This window comes from Ammodytes marinus (genome assembly GCF_949987685.1).
Source record: "Ammodytes marinus genome assembly, chromosome: 17".
NCBI classification, from domain to species: Eukaryota; Metazoa; Chordata; class Actinopteri; order Uranoscopiformes; family Ammodytidae; genus Ammodytes; species Ammodytes marinus.
The window spans coordinates 17,456,423-17,480,443 of NC_137221.1; the positions used below are offsets into that span (position 1 = coordinate 17,456,423).

General features: G+C 41.2%; 2 protein-coding genes across 2 annotated transcripts; both read right to left on the bottom strand.

Annotated features, from left to right (window-relative positions):
- Nucleotides 1-3,378: 3,378 nt before the first annotated feature.
- nup42 (nucleoporin 42) lies at nt 3,379-7,371 on the bottom strand. Its single transcript, XM_080045694.1, has 7 exons — nt 7,091-7,371; nt 5,882-6,248; nt 5,673-5,761; nt 5,465-5,541; nt 5,117-5,203; nt 4,916-5,018; nt 3,379-4,353 (listed from the first exon to the last, which is right to left on the bottom strand). Exons 1-7 carry the CDS (start codon nt 7,287-7,289, stop codon nt 3,815-3,817), a joined length of 1,461 nt encoding a protein of 486 aa, XP_079901820.1. The 5' UTR covers nt 7,290-7,371; the 3' UTR covers nt 3,379-3,814.
- A 769-nt stretch (nt 7,372-8,140) lies between these two features.
- LOC307264533 (gasdermin-E-like) lies at nt 8,141-15,402 on the bottom strand. The gene is made up of 10 exons (XM_080045951.1): nt 15,148-15,402; nt 13,434-13,672; nt 13,099-13,294; nt 12,613-12,790; nt 12,254-12,374; nt 11,804-11,926; nt 10,710-10,831; nt 10,392-10,575; nt 10,193-10,263; nt 8,141-9,499 (listed from the first exon to the last, which is right to left on the bottom strand). The coding sequence occupies exons 2-10, from the start codon at nt 13,642-13,644 to the stop codon at nt 9,266-9,268; spliced, it is 1,440 nt and encodes a 479-aa protein (XP_079902077.1). The 5' UTR covers nt 13,645-13,672; nt 15,148-15,402; the 3' UTR covers nt 8,141-9,265.
- Between the last annotated feature and the right edge of the window lie 8,619 nt (nt 15,403-24,021).

Consider the following 24,021-nt stretch of genomic DNA (forward strand, 5'->3'; position numbering starts at 1 on the left):
TCATTTAAATCTTGGCAGGAAAACAAATAAGAATAGATAGCATTCTGACAAACTCATTTTAATTTGCTGTTCCTTTAGGCTTTATTATTTTGAGTTTATTCTCTGCTTTGTTGCACAAATCTCCAAGCAGACTAGCAGTTAATGAAATCACCACAAACCGCCTGAAGCACAATACAAAGGTAACTGTAGTTCTTGGCCCTGCAGAGTTGATAAATACAACATTTAATGTGTAGTGGCTGCTTGTTATCAGCGTACCATAATGATGATCCAAAGGTATAAATCAGCAGGACTAAAGCTCTCTCATCCAAACATCTCATCATAAAGTTCTACAAGGCATGGCTAAATTCTGAAAATTGATCATCTGATTTAGCAGAATGTAAGTAAAAGAGCGGTTGAAGCAAAGAAAAAAAATGTGGCACTACGTTTTATTGGAAAGCATTTTGAAAATGTGTGGTAGTTGTAGCCCATTGCAAGTGTGACATTTGGTTTGTCCTAACACAGATAGCTGCTAAGGAGCCATGCGCTTTGTGGATCCAGTGTTGAGGTTCAGAGTTGGACGGGATATGCTATTTTTAAATGTGTTTTTCCGTTTCTGTATTTTATCAAAAAGAACAGCTTGTACATTAGAAACTTGGTTGAGAAAAGTCATCATTCCTGTAATGTATTTATGTATTATTGTTGATGCTCAGTCTGCATTGCATCACTACAACAAAGAAATGTTTATTTTATTAAAAAAAAGATGCAAAACAGTCTTTTGCAGTTTGATGCAGAACACAGATGCATAAAGACTGCGTGTTTCCTCCTTCCGCATACACTAATAAAATGAATGTAATGAATGCAATGGAACCTAATTTCCCCCTTGGTGCCACATCTGTCCAAACGTTCCAGGCCTCGCCAACTCTGGCCTCAGATACAGTGCGTATATATTCTCTGTACTGACAGTATTTACTAACGACAGTATGTTATTACTGTTGTCGTGTGTTGTCAGATAAAAGTGGCGCAATGATCTTAATATGAACCCATAAAAATCTTGAGGCAAGGAACCCTCGGTCCGGAACCTCACAGGTGAAATATGTGCCACTCAGTCACCATGCGGCGAGCCACTCAAACAAGCATAAATCACAGGCCTTGGATCAATGCCCTGTTTCCCATAGGCAAACCGCTATGACACAACACAATCAATTCTCGTTCACTGCTGCAACAGTATAGGCGGGACGATTGGAATCAGCCCCCCCATCAAACCTTAATACCAGCGCTGAATTCCAATCAGCTCATTGGCATTCTGTAGAAAGACGGGACTCAAGTGGTGGGAAGAGCATCTGTTGCTGTCATCAGCTGATGAAGTGACCATAATGGCCGTGTAATAGCATTGAACACAATATGCGTGCTCTATGCTTTAAAAAAGAAATGCTGATCTGTTGAATCCAGCAAAGGATGACCAATTTGATTAGCTGCAGGCAGAAGTCATTATTCAGAGAATTGATCCGATGTACACAGCTACACGTTATACAGTCTAAACAGGGAATTAACAAGACAGATAACCCCTTGTTGCCCCAAAGTGGAAGTGTGCTCAATGTGTTTGAGCACCTTATACAGTGTGTGTGGCTGGTCCATGTTGCTGTAGTCAGGTCAGAGTATATTGAATTACAGTACTCATCACAACCGCGTGCATGACTGGCTGTGCGTATGCTGCTGTTTCACAGAAAGGAAGGTGCAGGTTGGGGATTTAAGCAGGAAGAAGAGTGTGTTAAGTACTTGACAGGTTGTGTGTGTGTGTATTTCAACTCAAACATCATGTCTCAAAATCCAGGCTTCCTCTCGAGAAATACTTGACAATACCCAGGAGTGAAGGACAAGGAAATGACTGCATTCACTACTCGTATTCCTAACAATTAAATACAACAGGTCCTATAAGTCAAATTGTATAGTTTCTTAAATATAATATCACCGCACCCTTGCACCATAAATGTACGCAGGTCTAAATATTGAGTGGTATAAATGTTACCAAAAATAAAAACGTCCCCGTCTGGCTGTGTGCTTGCGTGCAGGCATTCAGAGAATCATCCCTCATCTTTAATATTGCTCTAATCCACTCTCTGCAGCTCATGCATACATTGCACAAGCAAAGGCCACAGCAGTTAGTGATTCAATCTGGTTTATTTGCTGTTGGGGGGAAAACAACGATTCACTAAATGCCCATATTTCTCAGATAGACCAGATATAGTGTGTTTAAGAGTCACTGGGTGGCTATTAAAATAAGTTGCACTTACAGGAGCATGCCAGTGGCTTTACGTGATATAGTCTTTTTGATCAATCGCTCAATAATCCATGAATTATTTATGTTTTTTCTGCTAGTGTATTGACTGAGAGGTAGGAGAGGAAATTATGATGCTGCACACTCTTGCTGGCAGTAAGTGGTGGGAGAAGTATTCAGGGCTTTGACTTAAGTACATTTTAGGCTACTATAATACTAATAAAACACTGTTAATATACATTACTCTATTGCAAGTAAAGGTCCTGCATTTAGAATATTTCAAGTATAACTTAGCATGAAATGAAATGACTTAAGTAAACTAGCACAACTACCTACATTTTTGTATTTGTGTCAATCTTTGCATCATAACACTCCTGGCAGCTGATGATGCGTTATTCGCCATATACAGGTGTGCATACAATTGTATTATTCTATTTGTACACAATGCTTTAAATGATTTACAGTAGGATGATGTCACAAGCACAAGCTAACATTAAGACACACAAAAGGAGGCAGCTCCAGCTGTTTCACCTCTTGCCAAAATCACAAACTCACTGTCAGCTGAAAATATGCTCCAGTCAGCAGAGCCGTAGACCCCTTCAGGAGCAGAATAGCTTATTGCTGCCTCTTTGTCGCTGAGTTCCTCTCCGTGTGGGCCCAACGGGTGCTCAACACTTAATGAATACCAATTGAATAGCTTACTCACTCACTGTGAGTAAGCTATACCACACTTTACTCTCTTCAAGTGGATGTAAGCCTATTAGCTGGTGTGGATGGATGGTTTGAGATTGTGTCCCATTACAATCTGGTTAATACATAAATAGCACAATACCTGGCCTCAGGCAACAAACTACCTCTCCTTTTCAGGTTAGTCACACAGCATTTTACGCTTGTGCTTCACTATAATAATTAAAGGCTGATGGATTGTTTAGCAGATATTCTGACACCCTCTACTGGTTCAGTTATGTAATTACAATTTCTGTAAAATGCAGGTAATTTGGATGTGAGGTCGCAATATGTTAATCAGAAGAGATCCTACTGTATCTAAGATTTAGCTATAAAAGTTTTGATTGTTGCCAGAGCTGCCGATTAAAGTTTCCCTCCAAGGCATGTTTTTATTGTTTTGTTGTAACATAAATCGTTTATGACAGAATCATGCAAATAAACCTTCTGAAGCTTTGCCCATTATTTGATCAGTTAACTGTCAGCAAATAAACAAATGTGAAAAAAGGTAAAATTGGCAAACCGATTCAACCTGAAAGACAATCATTACCTCAAAAACAGCACTTCATGTGACAAAAGTATATACTGTGAATGGTCCAGCTGTACCATAGATAGTATATAAAAGAGCTGTACATAAACCAAATGTTGCGTATGCACACAAATCGTTAATGTAACCAAAGTGGGGTTTTCCCTGCCAAATTCATCTGAACTATTTGAACATGAGCCTTATTTTAAAAAATTGCATAATTTATTTGGTTTAAACAGAAGCACTATGCAGATGTAAGTCCTTACTTTGTATAAAATATCTCATTGATTTTCAAACTCTTGTGGACAGCATCATATCATCAGCATGTCAGCTGGGGGAGGCTGTAAAGGGATCTGGCCAAGAGTGAACCTCTTAGCCTTGAACTGATTGAGTTCCTCTGGAGTCAGTGTGCCCTTGGGTGAAAACAGACTGTCCGCTGCCCCTAACGCAGACCCCGTTCCTGCAGCGGCGGCGGGTGGAGCAGCAGCTGGAGCACCAAACCCTCCACTCGCCTGTCCAAAAGTACTAACACTTCCTGCCGATGGGGCAGCCCCAAAACCGCTTCCAAATCCTGCCCCCGTGCTCGCTGTGGAGGAGAAACTGAAGCCTGACGCAGAGCCGAATCCTGATGGGGCCGCTGGCGTGCTGCTGCTGCCGGTGGGAGCGCTGAAGGAGAAGGAAGAGGCCGAGGGAGCAGAGGAGGAACCGAACCCAGAGGGAGGTTGTGTAGGAGCCGCTACGCCGCCACCACCGAAACCTGTGGAGGGCGGTGCTGACGAAGAACCAAATCCACCACTCGGAGCGGCAAAGCTGAAAGTGCTGGCCTGGGCCGGTGCTGGAGCCCCGAAGCCTAGTACATGGTCAGAAAGAATTAATTAACACACATATATCTTCACATATATCATTATATCTTCTATTATCTACAAACCTAAATTTAGATTAATGTCCTTAACGCCACACCAACAATTAGCCACTTGACTGAACACTATGCTATGTGTCTGCTCAAGCACCTTCTTCATTAGATATGAGAAACAGCAATAGTTCTTGCTTACAGTGAGATGATGTCACTGTTAAATATGAAGCTACCACCGGCGTCTGGCTAACTCACCATATCACGAAGATTGGAAACGTGGAAATAGTCGGCATGGTTCTGTCAAAAGGTTGAAAAAAAGAAAACACCTACCAGCACATCTAAAGTTCACTAACGCATGATATTCTGTTTTCTCTAGTGAGTCCATACAAAAGTAGATGTGCAAAGACCAACATTGTTGTTGTTTATGTTTTTATTTATTTGCCTGCTAATGTCCTGTCAGTGAGCAGTCACTTCCTTTGGTCCTTTCCAAAGATAAAAAAATAAAAGTATATCCTGAAGCGTTGAACTTTGCTCTTCTGCTGTCACATAGAAGCAATACCTTTGCTTTCAAAGCTGGATGTAGCGGATCCAAATCCAGTTGATGTCACTGAACCAAAGCCACTTGAAGATGCCTGGGGTGCTGGGTTGTTTAACTCTGTGAGCTGTAAGGGAAGTACGTTTAGTAAATATCAAATGTTTTCACTTTATAAAAAAAAAGGTACTCCTTGATATAAAAATCAATTGTGTTTGTGTGTCTCACCACAGCTGTTCGGGTGGCTGGATTCATAACCTTCAGTTCCTGTACTCTGTTTCTCCACTGGTTAAGCAACTGAGTAATACCATTAACCTAGAAACACAAAACGGGAATTTGTTAGCCTCATCGTCACCATTTATCTTTTTATGACACTAGACTTATTCAGAAAATCATGTAATAGAAACATCGGAATATCATTTTTACTAAAAGGACTACTCGTATCCATACTTAAAAATCAAGAAAAAAGCCAATTCAGAAAATCACAAAATAAAAGCACTCTCTTAACTTTGTTATTGACCTGAAGACAAATATCAGGAATTCTATTCATGAGTGAAACTACCCAAGTACACTTACATAACTCTGTGGATCACCTGAAGCTCTTGTGGAGTAAAACTCAAACCTCAGCTCTTCTGGAGACAGATCAGTGAAACCTGTAAACAGGAAATATCAAACATGTTCAAGGTACAGGGTTTTGGTGGCTGGCACACTGAATACAATCATTGATTTATACTGTCGAGGCTACAACAGAAACCATGTAGTTAAGTGTTTATGTAATACGGACCAGATAGAGGTGCCTTGAGGCTTGAATAGCAGGAGAAGACCCACTGTCTTGAACTTTCCCAAATGTCCATGTCCAGCTGAATGATCTCCCTGGGGTGGGCCGTGAGACAGACATCACATCAATTCTTTCCTCATGACAATAACTGTATTCATTGTAATGCTGCACAGCTTAGAAACAAAATTCAAAAATAATTTAACAAGGAGACTCACAGTTTTTTGTCATCATCTTCCTCACCAGCTGCCACCTGCTGCTGCCCTCCTCCTCCTCCTCTTTCTCCCCTGTCGAAGGTGCTGGGAGTATCAAGCGATGAATATCTGTTTTGACTGGAGAAGCTGAATTCGGAGCTCCTTACGTTATCTTTTGTACCTCCACCACGACTCCAATCTGTTCCTCCGCTTCCACCCCCACCTCCTCCACTGCCCCAGTCATTCCCTCCTCCTCCTCTGCCCCAATCTGCACCTCCTCCTCCCCCTCCTCCTCGACCCCACTCTTCAGTTCCATGGGAGGAGAAGGATGAAGGCTGGACATAGTTTGATTTTTGCTGGGAAGGATTCACCCAGACTCGGTTTCCAAAACCTAAAACAAAATAATATAAAACACCATTATCAGTCAGTGTTGAAGTTGAGTGAAAAAAAAAATGTTGATGTAAGGACAGAGATGTTGTACAGGTTTTTAAAGGCTGACTATGCAACATTTTAATTAAAAAGGAAATTATAGTCCTGCCAAAGTAATCCGACTCAATTGTCATTTCTGCCTCACATTTGTTTTTCTTCTATCGAGTCATTTTCTCTTAGTTAATTAGCTTGATGTAACCTCTGTATTGCATTGATTAGGGTAACGTTACTGCTATGGGTGCTTCTCTTGTTACACATACATGCCAAAAGCTTGACTTAATGCAGCCAACATCATAGGCCTGGACGTGTTTGGTGGTTTGACATTGGGCCCTATGTTCTCAGATTCCAATGTTCCCCAATCACACACATAACTTATTAATTTTATATTGTTATTGGTAGGGTTCTTCTCACAGTAAAGTGACTGAACTGTTAAAATTTAAAAGCAGGGCCAAATTAAGTAAGAGGGAACCCACAATCAACATATCTTTAATAAATATATTCAAATAGGACGTAGGGAACATGGGGATGAGCCCGTATCTAAAAGTTGCTGTAGCCTACTAAATTTTACTATCTAAATTTAGTTCAACTTGTGTGCTGGAATCAACTAGTAACTACCCGCTTAGTTACGCTCCAAATACTTAGGGGGAAAGTAAACAACCTCTAGATTGAAGTCAATTCATAACAAACCAAAAGTTCACCCGTCGTCATTGCAAGTTGCGTAACTTTTTTCAGACAACTTAAAACAGCTGCGGTAATACTTTGACAGGTTACAGTTCAGCGATATGCATGTGTCCTCGACGTTACCTCCACCCCCTCCTCCTCTGGGCTGCTGTGGAGCAGAAGAGCGGCTGTAGTTGTTGTTGTTGTATCCCCCTCCTCTACCACCTCCACCTCCACCTCGTCCTCCTCCTCCTCCTCCTCCGCTTCCTCCTGTCGGGTGTTCATTCCAACATTTATCGCCATAACGACAGCGTCCCTGAACAAAAAAGTTGCAAACCGGCATCTTTCACGCGGGTATGTTTGTTATATCGAGACAACGTTTCCTCTCCAAGCTCCCAAATATCGCTCGGCTTCGTGTTCGGCAATGTTTTCATGCGACTCTTGAAGAGGCGCGCGCGAGCTGGTGTCGCAGTAGATTTACGTCATAGAGCGAACAAAAAAAAAAGACAACAGCGTCCTCGCGTGGCGATTTTCTTTATAGTTCCATGGGTTGAGTTAATGTTCCGGTCTTTCAGGTCGCTTACATCACTCTGGTTTAGGGTGGAAAACATCCTGAAAACATCTCTCCAACTTCCAATGAGCGTTTCGTCCATTGGCCATTTTGTTTTCCAGAAAGGGATTGTGTGTAATCAAATAATGCGTGCATACATGTAGGCTATCTAAGGTTATACTTTACTCCACAACAAATATGTGACTGGCTGCATCAGTAACATGTTATGGTAATTTTTCCATTTCACTCCCGACATATTTTCAATTCATTCAGGAGCTTAAAAAAATCGTGCGTGTCAGAACACACTAGGCTACTACTACTAGAGAGTAGAGTAGGCGATAACGTGTTCATTGTGCCAAAGTAAAGGCCCAACACACTCGCACAGGTGTTTGCAATTATTCTGCCTGAATACACTTCCTAAACAGGGCAGAGTTATGATGGAAGTTTTCAGGGCCAACAAACTCTTCTCTGCCAGTAGACACACCATGCTAGCAAAACATATCTTGATTTATGTATGGACGTCAATGAAATCGTGACTTGGTAGTGCTGACAACTGTGTGGGTGTATAATAAAAGTTGGCCAAATCAGACACGGTGTTGAAATACAAGCCTTAAAATGAGAAAATATTTTCAATACAAATGAAATTAAAGTGTGACTGTTTATTGTTTTTCAATACAAACCACAGGGGTTAACTTCACAGGTAAACATTTTCCTATGAAAGATTAATTCTATTTCTCATTTAGCAGCTTTGGGAGATACTGTTCATGCAATATAAAAACAGCTTAATTTGCCATTTCTGCACAACAAATGATACATTTTGATGGAGCAATGAAACCGACAGATGCTTAAAGGCAAAATACATTTCAAAATGTATTAATATACTATTAAGTGAAACATATTATTTCCAGACAATAAATCAAAACGTTAAGAGTTTACAGAGTGGAAGCATGGTCATGGCAAAACCAGCATCATAAAACTTTATACTTCAATATCGAGACATAAAACAGAAGGCTACTGCATTTTAACATAGTGTAGCATTTTGGTATTCATTGCAAATATTTCAGTTGGATTTTAGATATATTGTTATCTTGGTAAATAAAATACTAATAAAATAAATAAAAAGCAAGCAATAGCGCTAGCAGCAATAAAGTGCAGCCTCAGAATAGGCGTGCAACATAATTAACAGCATAGCACATACATGTAGGATGGATGTTATTCATTTTATGGCACACATCAACAATACATTTTGTTTGTGAATTAAAAAAAACTTCTTGAGAACTGTTTTCAGCTTGACCACCATGTTTACAGTCACTGAATCTTCTCAACCCATCTATGAACGAGGCAAACCTTCATTCTTGGCTTAAAATCAATAAATAATACAAAATATTTAGATGGATTAATATGACACTAATAATAACTTGTAAGACGTTATGCTTTATGTAAGTTGCATGATCGCGTACCAAATTCCTTAATGGCTTACAATCCCTAACAGAGCAAGACACATCTATGAACCGTGCCGGAACTGCACCAACTAAACCACTAACAATTTATCACATAAAATAGATATATTTACTTTCTCATACAAAAATATGAAGTGCTTACCAAGTAATAAAAATATATATTTAGGAGAATCAATAACAATATATTACAAATATATAAAGAACTTTTTGCCATAGAATATACTTAGCATAACAATAAAGCAAGAAATGGACAGAACGTAATCCACGAAAAAGAAAAGGAAAGTGCCCATGCAGAGTGCGACACTAATACTACTTTAGCCCCTTGCACAGAAAGGATAATCCACGTGTGCTGAGACGGAGGAGCACTGGGAGAACTCCTGCTTCACTTCCTCTCTCTGTCCAGAGCCTGTCGGTGTCTCTCCTCAGTTTCACGCTGGCGGAGCTGAGCAGCTGTTCTGCCCTTTGGAAGGCCTGGTTGTCCTGCAGAGGCACCGGAAGACACCGGATGGAGACAGACTCACTGCTCTCTTTAAACATGCACATCTGGCAAGAGAGAGAGAGAGATCAGTTATTATTGCAAAATCACAGTTTTGTGGGTTTAAATCAGAATTGTGTTAAAGGAACAGTTCCACATTGTGGAGAATAACAGAAATGTAAGAAAAACTATATTCTGATGTCTCTGCGTTAAATATGAAGCTAAAGGCTGCTGGCATACATTACAGTACATACAGTACACAAATGTGCTAATTAGTGAACTTTAGAGGTGCTGGTTTGTTTCTAGTCACTCTACACCTCTGTCTAAAATGTTTCTCTTTACCAGCTTGTTGTGTATTTGTATTGTATATTGTGTTTGTATTGTTGTTTTTGTTTCTCGACATTTGTCTCTCGACATCATTGTAAATGAGGGTCACCCCTCAATGATATCTCAAGTATAAATAAAGGTTAAATGAAATTAAATAAATAGTAGATTGTGTTACCTTTGGACATACCCAGGCTAGTTGGTTCCCCTTTATGCTAAGCTAAGCAAGCTGCTGGCTGTAGCACAACATTAAGTTAACTGACAAGAGAGGTATGGTATTAATCTTCTCGTCTAAATCCTGCCAAGAAATCAAATAAGCCTTTTTCCTGAAAAATGTCCAACTATTCAATTTATGCACTGATACAATAAAGTAAACCTGTTGTCTTGAAAGCATGTTTAGGTCAACGGCGTGAAAAAGTACAGTGAATATAACCAACCAGTGTGTCGAAGGCCTCCACGAAATCAGGACGGCTCTCACTCAAAAGGCTCAGAGTTTCATCGGGCAGCTCTGCAGAAAACAACACACAGAACACACACCAAGATCAAACTGTGATTCTGGTGTACTATTTTGTTTTGCACAAAGTATGCTGGAAATAACATGTTCAGCCCCTCTTCAGAATGGAGTTCGCCCCTCACCTTCCATGGCGCTGACCAGCAGGTGAGCTGCATTTAGAGGAGCAGGGACGACACACTGGCCGTTCTCAGTATGACCTCCTGTTCTGAGTTGGTCCAACATGGCTGACAATGATAACCTCTGACTCTCCGACAACTCCTCGTACTTGGCCATATCGAGTGTCTCACCACTGCACAAGTCGTCCAGCTAACAGAGAGGAGGAAAGGTGGAGAAAGACAGAACAATTACTCGTTGCACATATTTCTGCCTAAGAGAACTGTCTTTAATTGTTTGGCCAGGTTTATTTAATCATGGTGCTTTTGTATTCGGGACATACTCACCACCAACTGCAGACACGACAGAGCACTTCTGTCCCTCAGAGTCTCTTGGAGCCTTTTGAACAAGTCACATCGAGTTTGCTGGGCGAGCTCTGCCAGAGGAGCAAGCTCCATCTCCTGTGTTCCTGTGAAGATGCCACGAGACACAGCATTAGATTTTAAACTGATGCTGCAAACGCATACAAATATATGCATATAAATATATTCAGTCAGTGTTGATTTTGATGAGGGTCCAAATCCAGTTGCGAATGGAACTCACTTCTTAACATTTTTAGATAACACATTTAGAGGACTGTGCAGGTCCTCTGAACCTTCTTTAAAGGCCTACTTCACCGGTTTGAATATGAAGGTGTATTGAATTCTGAGATCCTATGTAGTATAAATGTGCAAAAAAAAATTAAATTGGTTCATCCTAGCCTGAGAAAAGGCAGAAAGAGTGTTTTTTTAACCCTATATTAATCTTACTGTGACATCACAGTAAGATAAATATAGGGTTAAAAAAAAACCTTACTTTGTAAATATGACTGTGATTTCTCTTACTGTGACATCACAGTAATATTTACAAAGTAATTTTTTTTTTAACCCTATATTTATCTTACTGTGATGTCACAGTAAGATTAATATAGGGTTAAAAAAAACACTCTTTCTGCCTTTTCTCAGGCTAGGATGAACCGATTTTTTTTTTTTTTGCACATTTATACTACATAGGATCTCAGAATTCAATACACCTTCATATTCCCACCGGTGAAGTAGGCCTTTAACCTATTTCTAGTCCGTACATTTTTTCTCTCAGATGGGATCAACTGATATGTTAATTTTAGTGAGTTAGGCAAGTTTTAGTGAGTAAAACTATCGTAATTTTGAAATTTGAGAATTATTAGATAATCTATTTATATCACAGCATAATGTGAAGTACTGCATCTATTAATGTGGAGAGAAAAGGGGAACGTACTATAATTCCAACACTTGTATACTGTATTTCACTTCCTCACACAAAAAAGCAGATAAAAGGGAATTGTAATTCACAGTTGGATAACCACAAATCATTTCCCATTTATACGTTACTGTCATTAATGTGTGAATGAATTAACACAAACCATTTAGAGCCTTCTGCCCATTGCCCATGCTGTCCACTGTATCCAAACATTCGTCTGATGACCAGGAACCTGGGATGGAGTCTGCCTCAATGCCTCCTATTGTTCCAGGTTGCAGGCATATATCTAAAACAAGCACAACATCATAGATAAAAAGATTGGATGAAACACAGAAGTAAAACCAATAAAATAAACTCAATAAAAAAAACCACAACTGAACATATGCCTGGTGTTGGGTATAAAAAATTATGTACACTAACCACAGGGAATTTTTTGAGAGGGGATGTGTAGCCAACCGTTTGCTCAACTTCTCCATTCCATGTGCAATGTTCACAGTTTTAAATATTTAGAAAGCAACTGAACTGTGTTTCTTGGGATTGGACTGTGTTTGCCTATAATGTGCTTAACACCGTGACTCAATCTCAATTTGCCGCCCTGTAACGACACACTTACCATAGTGTCCACTTTTTTTGATCTCCAGCTCCAGGATGCTGTACGCCACGACCGTACCAGACGGGATCTCCAAGGAAACGTCACTGTCCTCCTCAATGTTGCTGCTCTCCTTCACACATACCTGAAAATACAAGTAAAGATCTATTTTTTGGATTATATATCTGATATTTGTACTGTAGAAGTATTCAACCTTTCCCCAATATATGACACTAATAACAACGTATAGGTGTGTCCTATTAAAATGTAATCTTACACTTTATTAAGAAATTCCCATAGCGAACCAGTTCATTATTGATTCATGTCAGTGAGCTTTAGGCCAAACTATTGTAGTAAATAATATCATGCCCGCCCAAACCCACGTTAGCAGAGCTCCCCAGCATGGCCGCCAGCCCGAGCATCCCCTGAAGGGTGCACTGCTCCTTTTTGGTCTGGGTGATGGAGCAGGAGTCGGTGGTGAAGATCCTCTCCTTCACCACTGCCAGCAGCTCGGCTCGCTTTTGCATCTGCTGCACCAGCACGTGCTGCATGTTCACCTGCCTGTTGCATAGAGAAACTGGTCATTCATTTACAATGATAATGTGGCGGTTTGGTCAGCGTAATTTCTCACTATCAGTCAGCTATGGGTGCATTCACATGGAGAAAGTTGGATAAGAAAAAATCCCTCATTAAGGCTGTGCTTCTGTAGTTAAGTCTCATGCATGTCACTGGTCTGAGTTGTCAACCTTCTGATGTCAAACTACATTTATGTGAGTGTTCATCTCTTCAATTACGAATTCATCATCCTGTCCCCGCCCTCTGTCGAGATGCAATGTGCAAACGGTTGGAAAAAAGGAATTATATAACACCTGTTGCTGGAGTCGTGGAGAAGCTCCTTCACATCCAGTTCCTCTTTCTTCAGCTTGCCAAAACTTGACTGGAGCTTGGAGGAGCCCCGCCCCTCCAGACCTATCTTAATAACAGAGGCAGCCTCTGCGTCCACCTTCCCAGATTTGGCGTCACCAAACGTCCCCTCGTATGTTAAGAAATCTGACACGGACACACCTGACGAGACATATATTGGCATAGTTTGAGTGATTGCCGTTTACATTGCATGATTGAACACTTAGAATGTGTATGTTCACACCTACCGTTTACATTGCATGATTGAACACTTACAATCTATATGTTCACACCTACATACCAGCACGGAGCACCTTGTCGCCCTGCAGCAAGTCGTTGAGGGTGAAATCTGTCGGTTGGTACTTGGGCTTTTGCCAGAACCAGATGCGGTTGCGCTTGACGACCAGTGCCATGGGAACCAGCTTGTGTGAGTCATTTGGCCGGGACACGTGGATGAGGCTCCCTTCGGGGTCAATCTGGTGGACGAACTTGGCAGTGGCTTTGGAAAACATGGCTTCAGCACACGAGGACTGCGGAGAGCTGAAAAACAGAGACGTTAAAGGCTTCAATTTGACCTGATTCTGTCCACTGGAATGCACGGAGAGCAAAAGCAAGATCCCAGATGTGGTTTCAATTAACAGCTAAACTGCTTAGGGTGATTTCCCTTTGTTATTGGTATTTTCCCCAGCTTTCCCCTTCGAAGTCCCGGTAAAGCCAAGCAGACCCTGTTTGAGTGTTTGTGAGTACCATGTGTCACCCCACACCACTCCGGGTCCTCAAATCAACAGTGACTCAGAAGGCATCAAGGAAGTCCCCTGCACGTTGTTAACACATACTGTGACCACAAACACATGCCACGGGTTGTTAATTCTGCCGGCTCAGCTTTCATAGCATAAATATTTAAAGTAATCAGGCGTAAAAGGGGATTTGTGCCGTGAGGAAAGGGAGGTGGAAAGAAGAGAAGTTTGAGCGGTGTCCCTGTTGGTCTAAGGAATGTTTACACAAAATGAACACGGCTCTGGTTGGAGGACAGCGAGGGCAGTTACCATTACGTATAATAAACAGGAGGGTGCTCAGACCTCTGAAGCTTTTCCCATCCATGAAATCAAGAGCGCCACCGCCTTCCCATGCGCACAAACAACACAAGTTCCCTTTGACTTAACATGGTTTCAGTGTGTTGGGCCATTTGGTCTGAATTATTAAAGTGTAACATCAGCGGGAACCTCTACCTAACCTCAAACTCCATCTACAAAAGCTTAAATACATCTTGGCTGTTTCTAAATATTTTGATTTGGTCGGATCTGGTGGACCAAGGAAACACAATACAGATAGAGAGAAAGAGAGAGATTGAACATAAAAGGAATAAACTCTAAATATGTGAAAAAACTTTACTGTATTTCATGTTGTTATGGTGACACTGGGCCTATACAAAATGTATGTTTTTTGTCCACATGTAATCGATAAATGGTATAGGCAACACCATAACAAGGCATACTTGAATCACCTTTAAGTTCACTCTACTGATCTTGAAATGTGGTCCACAGTTTAAGGAAAACAAAAATAAACATTTAGGCTATTAATTAACAGTAAATGAAAATTCAAAATTCCTGCCGCGTGGATACAGATAATACATACACAACACAACCACGCACACTCTTGCACGTGTGCCAGTGTGCGTGTTGTATTTCCCGGCAGCCTACTTTTCCTGATATAACCCCACAGCAGCTCTGGCTTTGAGCTCTGCGTGCTTGCACAGTGAGATCAGCTGCTGCGCGCGACCCTCAAGGACGCATGACTCGAATTATGAATGTAAAATCAATGAAGGAAAGTGTGGTGGTGGTGGGGGGGATCCTGTTGTATCTGAAAAGTCATAAAACAAATCGACCACATTGGCTTTCCCGAGTAGACCAGAATGAAAGTTGATGTTCCTGTCGGTTCTATTCTGCTTCCCCCCGCAAAAAAAGAAAAGAAAAACACAGATAAGCGACTCAATTATAAATGAAATGGTCCCTTACCTCAAATTAGATCATAAATCAGACTGCCTTTGCGTCGTATGTTCACCCCTTCTGTCCGTAGGCTATGGTTGTCACTGCTGGAATGTCGCCGATGTTGCCATGCGTAAAAGTAGACCAAGAAAGTTGTCCAAAAGGCGCACAAAAATAGCCTCCTGGATGTTACGATGACAATTCACCGCACAGTGTTATCATAAAGCTACCACAGGCCGTGAGAAGAGCGTGAAAGAAATCCGTGATAACAGCAGCAATCGGTCAGAGCTGTGGCTGAATGGTGGGAGGAGGAGGTCTGACTGTACAGTTATCCACTGCACAGCGGAGGATATGGGCGGCCTTCTCCTCCCACTCTTACTGCAGAGTTAATTATGATCATATGAACTCTTTGTTTCAGGACATGAGCAGACTAGCCTTTTTGATTTAGAACCAGTGGTATTACAAATGCTCGCAAACCATGCAATTTTGACTCATTCATACCATCTTGCTGCTGTTCTGCTTTTTTTTTCTTTTTTAAAAATAGGTTAACAGAAACAGTGACACATTACCACCAGCTCCGCCACATCCTGTCTTATAAGGAACTCACCTACTGTGCAGGTGAGTAAAATATTTAAAACTTTCTCTTAACTATAATAGTACCAGAAAACTCCTGAATTGGAAACTTTGTCACAGGGATAAAAACATATTTCAATGTATATCACATAGGCCTAAATACCTAACTGAATTAACTAGGTGGTAATTTTCTTTGTGTAAGTAGAAACCATATTCTCTATCAGTGATGCTAGTGCCAGTATTATGTGGGTGTTCAGATGTTAAATTAAACTATAAGAAGAATGGGGTTAGAAGAATGTTAGTGCTTGTGAGTAGCTGGGTGTATTTGGTTAGTGACATGCTTGCCAGTGGTGATAAGTTTCGACTTTCTAAAGGGAGGTGACAGTCAGATGTAGAGATAATGGCCCTCTGAACGCACCCAGAAACACATGTGTATTTATAGCTGGTTCAAGACAGGCTTTGACAGGCTGCAAATAAGCAAAACTATATTAGTCAAGTGCACATCCTCAACAGTAAAAGTGTCCACTTTGCACAATGTTGCCTTTAAAAGAGGCATTACTCCTATTACTGTTATTAGTACTAATGTGTTAACATGTATTTCATGTTGCAGCTGGTCAAGGTGCAGGGCCGGCACAAGCCTTTAAGCAGAATTTGATTAGGGGGCTCCTCTCCCATCTGTATCACCACCAAAATGATTCTATTGTCAATGTTTGATAATTTACACAACTAGTGTAAGCCAACACAACAATGATCAATTATGTCAGTTGTAGCTGTGCTGTTGATGCATGTCTTACATGTTTTTAACCATCTGTTTTTATATTAAAAAGGAAGCAAACTCACAAGAGTGGTATTGTGTTTATTTCAATTTAACCATTTGTTATTCTCATTCACAGTGATCGATACTGAACATGGTGCACTGAATAAACTACTTGAATCAGCAGGCACTGCCTTTACAGTAAACAGGTTAACACCTTAATGGGATTAATCTAATGGTTTGTAGGGTTATCAAATTAATGAAATTACACAGTACATCCCTAAGAAAACCTTCCTCCTTGAGTAAAAAAAAATGCAAATGTAAAAAACAGGACATTGAATAAATACTTAAATAACGGCATAAAATGAACAGCAGAATCTAACATGATGACAATGAAAATAATGGTTCAAGTAGGATACTATAAACCCCTCGCAGCAATTGCTGTGTCTTAAATGGCGCATATCTGCACTTAAACTGGCTTTTTTGAGTGTTCACGCCGTAAGTTGGCAAATGCAATTTACTGCAAGTTCCCAGATGGAGCCCTCAAAACGGCAGAAATGTAGAGTGTGGACCGTTGGACACTCAACCAGGCCCCCAGGATGCTGCCTTCTCCGAGCAGCCAGCATGGACTAGTGGCCAACCCATTGGTACAGCATGCTGTGAATGGGAGCTTATTTTCATGGTAGCCCTAAGGAAGATTTCCCCGTCCACACCAATACAAGCGGCGAACAAGATTGTGTCGCCGCAAAAATTTTCTGGATATCAATCATAGGCTCAAACTTATCCTGAGACCATATACTATTAAAACTGAAGTTTTTTCATTTCAAAACGCCACATAAAGCGTTTTATTAGCCCAACGGCTTTTAACGGCTTTCAGTTTGTTTTCGAGGGAGGAGGAGGGAGCGGCACGTCATACACTTGGGCGTGCCAGGGCTTACATGAAAGCAATATGGCAGCTTCCTTGTTGCTTCTCTGCGCCTGAGCAGCTTTCATAGGAATGAATGGGCGCCATTTTTCAATACGGTGTCCATTTCTTTATATGTCCATGCACTCAACGCACTCAATCGCCGCCATCTTGTCTACGTAGCAGAAGAGGCGGGACATATTTCAAATGGAAAAATGGTGGCTAATGAGGTCACCATCAACATCGAGGCCCTTTATAAATGTAAGTCAAGTAAAGTTATTCATGTGATTTTCACTAAACACTCTACTGTACTGCTTACGTATTTAAACGATAGCTTGTTTATTTATAACGTTGTATTGCTAGATAGCCACAATACGTCCATCGTTCCGGCACTGACATTTACAGGCACATACCACACATTTCCAGTGTGTACTTGAATATTGATCTGCTGATGCGTATATATTATCAGGGGGCCGATAAGGTGGCGGACTGTCAACGCCTCCCTTTTTACGTTGAGGCGTAATACGGCAGTGCACTAACATTACCCCAAAGCCATGATGTTCAAGTTGAGGTGTTTTCGAACAAAAACAATGCTTTAAATTCTCAACAACAAAAAGAATGACTTTCTTTGATCTCAATAGAATGTTCCATAGTCCAACAGTGACATCACTTAGAATGTTTTCATGTATAGAGGGTAGAATCAAGATCCAGTCAGACACTGATCAAGTTGAGAGAAACTACTCAGTCTTGTAATCTCGTTCGTTAGTGAGATTTTCTACATCGGTGATATCGTTGTGTCTTTCTGATACTCATGGCTAATCGTGGGACATCGAACACCTTCTTGCAACTGTTGAGTGAGAAGAAGAGCTTTAATGATGACAGTTTTGTAAGTAACCAACTCTATTTACCTCCTTCTTTTCTTAGATAAAGTGTATATGTTTGTGTAATGTACATGCACATCCTAAATAGGTTCAGATTCCAGAAATTAAAAATATCAATAAAAGTCAGTTTGTCAGACGTTACGATCATACATTATTACAAAGATTACTAAGGTGCAATATTTAATATTTGTTTTTAGCTTTGTGCTCATTAATGTTGTGCATGTGCCACAAAAAGATTTTATCTAGTTTGATCCCTAACCAATAGTGTGCCACTTATGTTGCTCTAGTATAAAGTATAGTGTATGGATAATGTAATATTATTTGGAGAATAATATTATACAATATAACTGATTGATTGTAATTAGTCCCAATCGACTCATTTAACTTAAAGTACAAATATGTCTTGTATGTTCTTCCATAGCCAACGCGTAGCCACAGTAGAGAAAGTGGCTCCAGCACTCAGTCCAGGATCCTGAACATTGAGAGAGCTGAGAGAACTGAGAGGGCTGCACTGATTCAACGTGCAGAGAGGCTGTGTGCTTCACAGAAAGCCCACAGCAATGCTGTTCTGGAGAGACTGGGATTCTCCATCCAGCATGACACCCTCCCCTCAGCACGGCCCCCAGCTCCTCTCAGATGGAACCCTGAATCCTCTCAGCAAGGAGGCAGGATCAGGCCCATTTTAAAAGTGGAGGAGAGAAACAGTGTCTGGAAGGCCAAGACCAACCAGATATGGGATGAAGAGGACCCCTTCTTTGAAAAGAAAGTCCGCCTGGGGAGTCAGATGGCAATGCTTGGCTGTAAGATGGCTAAGCTGATGCCAAGCCCTGAACCACCCATCAGCCCTGTGGACAGTCTCAGCTCTGTGGACACACACACTCCCAGTGAGCTGAGGGCCATTTCACATCTTGGCAACTTCAACCCTTCACCTCCTCCTGCAGCTGCACCCAGGAGACCATCTCGTCTCCCTGTGTGGTCCAGGCAACTCGGTGGAGCAGGTATGTTCTTACTTTAATGTTTTAAAGGACTTTCTTAATGGAAACTTAAATAGAATCAGTGAAAATGTGATAAACATCAATTATTAATAATAAGTTATTATGACTGTTTTGCTGTTAATCTGAACAGGAAAGGAATTGGCTGATGGATGCAAGCTCCAGTCAGCTAGATTTAAGGTTAAGGGCTTGATGGAAAAAGTGGATCAATTTAAGCAGGTCCACCTTGGTTCACAGCAACCACCAGCAGCGCCAAGAAGAGTCCCTGCATTGACACCCATGGCTCCTTCACCTCCATCAACAGCTGCCCCTCTCAAAACTAGGGGACCTCGCCGTGGGACAAACCTCCGTCCTTCACAGGCTGGGAAAAACCTTTGTCCTCCAAAGGCTGTGAAGCGAGCAGCTCAGGAAGACTTCCAGCCTTTGGACAACCCCTTTGCCAGTCTGTCCCTCTGCTTTGGCCAGTTAAACTCAGAGGACTGGTAAGACACCAACCCTCTAGATGTATAGAGATACAGTATATTCTAAATTGTATTGCTACTAGGGCAACAACAGTCCTCTGTTTCTAAAGCAATGATTAATGCAATCATATAACTTTCATCTTTACATAGGGAGAAGAAATTGGATGGATTTAAATCTGTTCGGGCTCTGGTACGACACCATCCACAACTGCTACTGACCAAACTGCACGAGTTCTGCCTCGTCCTGTCAGAAGAGGTATTGTGGAGATTTCCAATTTTTCTTGATTTAATCTGACTTTGTGTTGCATGTAGTTTTCATTTGCCTACTTTGCATGGATCTGTACACAGAAGTACTGACTGATGTTCTCATTCACTATCTAGGTGGCAAATCTGCGCTCTGTTGTGGCCTGCGCTGCAATGGACAGCATCGCAGACCTCCATGTTTACCTGGGAAGGGCCATGGACCCAGAGGCAGAGAGGACAGGCCGTGCCCTGCTGCTGAAGTTGGCACAGACAAGCAACGCCTTCATTCACCAGCAGGCCAACCTCGCCCTGGATGCTCTAGTGGAGGGCTGCAGCCCCAGCAGAACCTTGTGCACTCTACTCTACGCAGGGCTCAAGTAAGTGGAGACAAATGAATAGTTAATGCAGAAGCAGCAGTAAATTAAATTTAAATTAGCCTCATGATTTGTCTGACCTTGTCCTGTCTTTGTCTTTCTTCAGCCACCCTTGTGTTGCAGTGAGAGCAAGCACAGCACAGCACCTCCAGAAGCTGGCGAGCATCGTTGGAGAGGACCAGACCCTGACTGCAGGGAAGACCTTTGCAGAGCGCTTCCTTACTGCTGTCAGTAAGATGTCGGTCGATGCTGCTACTGAAGTCAGGTGGGTTATTAATTCTGGCTTGATCTTATGGTTTGTAAAGTCATATCTTAGAATAACTTTTTCATTTTGTGCTCATACACTAAATTGCTGAATAAGTCATGGTTATCTGCACAGGTTCTATGGACAGAAGATGCTCCAGGTACTTGCCCACCAGACCGAGTTTATTGCCTTGTGGAATAAGCTCATTCCAGTGAAAGACCGGCGCCCTTTGGATAAGATCTTGAGGAAGATGAGACAGTAGAGGTGCAGGTAGTGGAGCAACAAGAAGACATCTGGTCAACATCAAACTTGGTCTGGCATGGTGGTGCAGTGGTTAGCATTGTCACCTCACAGAAAGAAGGTTTTGGTAAGAACCTGCTGGGCCAGCTGGGGCCTTTCTGTGTGGAGTTAGCATGTTCTCCCCGTGCCAGAGTGGGTTTACCCCGGGTTCTCCGGTTTCCTCCCACAATCCCAAAAACATGCAGGTTAGGTTAATTCGAAATTGTGAATGTAAGTGAATTGCTGTCCATATTTATGTTTTAATATATATTAACAGCCTGATGTGTGCGCTGTGTATGTCTATGTGTTTGCATATACATGTGTGTGTTAAGGTACGCATATATATGTGTATATGCATCACTCATCATCATGATGTTGGTTCTGTTTGTCTTGTTTTTGTCCCTACTTTAACTATAAGCGTCTACTTATGCATTAGCACTTTGTATTTATTGCATTGTAATTTTTATCCTGTGCCTTTCCACTGCTGCTGGGCTGTTTTGCAACAAACAAATTTCTCCTACTGAGGATTAATACAGTTATATCTTATCTTATCTATACAGACCGGCAACCTGTCCAAGATGTAGCCTGGACAAGTCTTGAGTATCGCAGGGATGAGAAATTGCTCAGAAAGCTCCAGCACCCTGTAATGCAAAGGCAGACATAGATGACGCATGAATGAATGAAAATATTCTTCTTAATTATATATTCTAATTGGTGTTAAAAGTGCAATATTCATCTGAACAATTGACAAACAAGGAAATAAAAAAGTTGAACTAAATATTGTTTATATATTTATTCTTTCTCATGTAATATAATCATGGTTTATGCTTTAAGTTATGTTAATTAGTTTGCTGGTTTTCTGTGTTATGGTATTTTTTATTTATAATTATCTCAAAAGTGGACACTTTCTGATGACCATTACCTTCGACAAAGACTTACTTACTTTAAAAAAAACACTGAATTGCTACATGCTCTGCTCTGTTCTGAAAGAGGAAGCAGGAGGTCAACAAATGTGGGTTAAAATGACACAGGGCTGATTCATGTTACAAGGTCATTACACTTGAAGGCTGGTCTCAGCCTTCAGCTTCATACACAGAAATACAAATCTAAAAAATGGAACACCATTTACTTTGTATGTTTATTTTAATTTAATATAATCTCCTGTTGTTCTTAGCTTAGCTTGATGGTTTTCCGTGTTGCTTTTTCAAATTTAATTTTAAAGCATTGGAACTCATTAACATTCTTTATATTCCTCAAATCTATCACAATGAATAAATAATAAAAACAAATAAACTGATCATGTCTTGCCGATGAGCAGCAGTAGTTTAAACCAGTGTCTGGTGAATTTACTGATTGACTTTGGACTTGATAAGATACAGTGGACCAAAACCGGCAGGTGACACGGGCTGTATCCCATTACAGAGACCGCCTCCTTGGTAGGACGCGGTCTCGCGGTCTATGAAGGCTATAGCCTGTGAAGGCCGATTCGAAGACCGAACCAGGGCCGAACGAGCGTTGTTAAACGAGACGGTCTCCGCAGGTCTTCCGGTTTGCGTAACAAGCCGTTACCTTGCGTGAGGACTCGCCGCTCCTGTGCTGCCTGGCAACCCTGATAGCTGCCAACGGAAACAGCCTTGTCAACAGAGGAAAAAAGAAAAAGAAGTTGCCTACCAGACGAAAATAAAAAAAAGTACAAGAAAAAAAGAAAGGAAGATAAAAGTTAAGAAGATGTAGCAACACGTTGCTGTTTTGTTATTTTTTATTTTATTGTATGCCATCTCTGAAAAAAACGCAATGAATCATGGGATATGTTGGGCTGCGAAGGATACATCTGATGCAGCCTTCAAAACCGTGAAACGAAGGCTGCATTTCACGGCTGCATATGAGAAGCCTTGCAAGGAGCCTTGCAAATGGAACAACCTTTGCGCGCCGCTATGACGCAATCGGTCTTCAAATGCAGCCTTCGTAGACCGCAACCCCTGAATCAAGATACAGCCACAGTATCCCAAAGCTGTGCACAATTCACACCGGATTTCAAGCAACATTGCCAATTCATGGTATATACTCTGATTTGATTGGTTGCTCTCAGCATGCAATCTTTTGTTACTTACTCATTCCATGTTCACCCTAATCAATGTCGGGGTAACTTCCAAAACCAAACGTTCGTAAACCTTTCCACAGACATGACAATTAACGATAAAGATAATGATGTGAGCATACACACTGATAAATGATAACTTTCTGTAAACATGTTGAACTTGAGTGATGTGCTGAACTAAAGAGTTAAAAAACTATGACCCATCAACAACTGCACATGAAATGTAGATTACCTCATCATGGGAAGCATGTTCTAAAACAGTTAATGTTCTCCTCCCCATGCCCGCCTCAAGCAGATGAACTTGAGGCGAGGAGTTCGATCCGTGGGGCCGGACATGAGGAAGAACTGTAACCGGATGTACTTCACAGCAATTGCTGGAGACAGCTTTGATAACGCAGCAGCGCGTTTTTTTTTTTTGTTCAGACAGTTTCCCGACTGAAGTACCCTGGAAATTACCTGCAACAAAGAAAAAAATAAAATAAATGTACACTGCATTTAAAAATAAAATCAATATATCCTTTAAATATGTGTTATAATAACTAGTGCTGTCAGTTGAACACGCTATTAAAGGCGTAAACGCATACCCATTTTAACGGCGTGCATTTTTTAAAATTGCGATATTAACGTTCTTTTTGCCCTAGCAAACTTTGTAGATTTTTCGAATGCTACCAGTAACGTTAGAACCAGGCCTCCAGGATTCTGCCTTCCCCGGGCAGCCAGCATGGACATGTGGCCAAGCCATGATATCCCATGGTATCAATGGGTTGTGGGAGGAGCTTATTTTCAAGTGGCCCGGAGGCAGATATCCCCGTCCACTACAAGCGGCGAACAAGATTGTGTCTCCGCAAAAAAATTCTGGATATCAATCATAGGCTCATACTTATCTTTAGACCATATTCTAATAAATTACAAGTTTGCCGGTGCCGGTTTGTAGCGTTCTCTCTTGTGATTGGATATAATTTATTCACCGATTACATGAAGAGCGAGTGAGAGATCAGCTTTATGAAACGTGCACCCTATGTAAGTGATCACTGTATGAATAAAGAGCGATTTAATACTTATATTAACATAAATAAATCGCTTACTTCACCTTTAAGCACC